General features: G+C 58.1%; 1 protein-coding gene across 1 annotated transcript; it reads right to left on the minus strand.

Moving 5' to 3' along the window:
• Window positions 1-481: 481 nt before the first annotated feature.
• Window positions 482-2,045, minus strand: LOC101758629 (phospholipase A1 EG1, chloroplastic/mitochondrial). The gene has a single exon (XM_004980362.2). It carries the CDS (start codon window positions 2,043-2,045, stop codon window positions 633-635), a length of 1,413 nt encoding a protein of 470 aa, XP_004980419.1. The 3' UTR covers window positions 482-632.
• Window positions 2,046-2,260: the final 215 nt, after the last annotated feature.

A 2,260-nucleotide genomic window follows, 5' to 3' on the forward strand; every position in this document is an offset into this window, starting at 1 on the left:
AACAAGTGTTTGGAGTAATTAATTATAAGAAAATATCCATGGCAGTTTCCCTTTCTAGAGGTATACGAAAGAATCATATATAACCTGTTGGGAAGAGCTTGAAAATTAGTGAATTTTAAGACAAAATATGCTTAAAATGAAATAGCTGCCATTACATCACTGAATTTAGCTTCTCAACAATTTTCTTGCAGAAAGAGGAATACAAGGAATGGAAATATGATTAAGCAGTCAACTAAATCTTCATTCAACGTTTATACATGAGATATCCATCAGTTACTCTATTACAAGGTAGAATTGCTTCACAAAATTCTAGATTATACATTAGATATCCATAGACATTCATTCGTCCAAGTTCATGTACATGTTTACGCATAATAAAGAGGGGTGCAACCAGGTGAACACGCCTTAACATTTGGAATTTTCAAAAAATCACTAGAAGAGGAGTTCCTTAGCTCTTGAACTTCCCAGTTTATCTACACTGTTCATAAGCCACTACTAGGAACAGAGATGATGAGCAGGAGTGTAAATCAAGTTCATCACGTCATATCGCTATCCATGAAATTAAAGCATCAGCGGCCAAAAGGCCTGACGCTGATCATGATAGAAGAACATCGGACTGCCACATCAGATACTCAGATCCCAAGCACTCGCATCAGCTCACCAGCGCGTATCACCGCCATTTGCCATCTCCACGATTCGAACATGGATGCAACCCTACGGCACATAACTTCTTCTTCTTCTCCCACCATCGAGCTGGAAGCAACAGCGATGTCGTCGTTGGTGCACTTGAGAAGCTGATCGATGTAGGCCTGCAGGTCGTGCACGCAAACGATGTCACCGGCCTCGAAGAAGTCAAGTGCGACCTCTACGCCGACGTGCGCGTAGCAGGCCTTGCTCCATGGCAGCTCGTACCTCCCCGCTAGAACGCTAGCACTCTCGTTGAAGAGCACGCCGGGCATCTTGGTCACCGGGTCGTTCACGTTCACGACCCGGAGCACCTTGACGCCGAGCTCGTCGCACCGGTTCTTGAACTCCAGGTTGCCGACGCGCGGGCCGGCGAAGGAGAAGACGGTGACGGGGATCGTGCCGCTGTCATTGGGGTAAGAGTTGAGGCCGAGCTCGGCGAGGTCGTAGGCGAGGAGGATGGCGAGGGAGCTCCCCATGCTGTGGCCGGCGAGGGTGATGCTCACGTCCTCGTCCCTGTGCTCGGCGACGAGGCGGGAGATCTCGGAGAGGAGCTGGTTGCGGCAGCTGCCGGTGGTGAACTTGCCGGAGACGTCCTCGGAGGTGTAGAGGGAGAGGAACCCCGACTCGACCCTGACGTCCGGGCGGGGTTCAGCGGGGTCAAAGCGCGCCGGCGCGAGCGCGCTCATGAAGTTGGCTAGCCACTCCGACCAGGTCACCGTCCCGCGGAAGGAGACGAGGATGTCTCGCCGGCCGAGGCGCGCCGCTTCCCCGTCCGATGCGACGGCGACGTAGCCGATCCACCGGCTCTTGCAGCACGACGGCCGGCGCCCGGCGCCGGCGCCCACTGGCGGCAGCGCCGCCACTGCGTCGGGCGCCGCCGCGTAGATATACTTGGTGACGGCGTACCCGGCGCCGTCCATGCCGACCGCCTGCAGCATCTGCCGCTTGCGGTGCTTGCAGTTGAGGTAGCGCTTGGAGCGCGGGTCCAGGTCGAACGCCCGGTAGCACGCGGCGACGAGCTCCCCGTACCGGACGATCTCGCCGCGGAGCAGCGGGTGGAGCGGCGCCACCAGGCCTCGCCAGTCGTCGGCGCCATGGACCTCTGGCCACATGCTCGCCAGCAGCGGAAATGACGATGTCGCCTCGGCGCGGCCGCCTAGAGTGGGCGGCGCCACTGCGCCCTCCGTCTTCATCACTGCCGTCGCCGTCGCCGCCGCCGAGGTGGCGGCCTCGTGCTTGTGCGTCACGCTGGTGAGGCTGACGGTCACCGGTGTGGCGGACGAGACGGCGAGGGGGAAGCAGGCTCGGTGGTGCGTCGTCGTGGTCCGCACCACGGCAAGCTTCGCGGCGGCAGCCATCGGGGGAGAGACGACAAGGAGGGAGGGGCGGGGGGAGTTGGAGCACAGTGATCGGTTAGCACAGTGGCGGGTGCTGGATTTATAGGCGCGGCAACGCGCGGTTGGTTTCTGGTGGCCGCCACGTCGTGCGGAACGGCGGAATCCGGCGAGGGCGGTGGCGGTTCTGCGAATGTGTGTTGGTGCGCAGATTTTGACCGGGATGAAGAAATCTGGTG

Source organism: Setaria italica, chromosome VIII (genome assembly GCF_000263155.2).
Source record: "Setaria italica strain Yugu1 chromosome VIII, Setaria_italica_v2.0, whole genome shotgun sequence".
Taxonomy (NCBI): Eukaryota; Viridiplantae; Streptophyta; class Magnoliopsida; order Poales; family Poaceae; genus Setaria; species Setaria italica.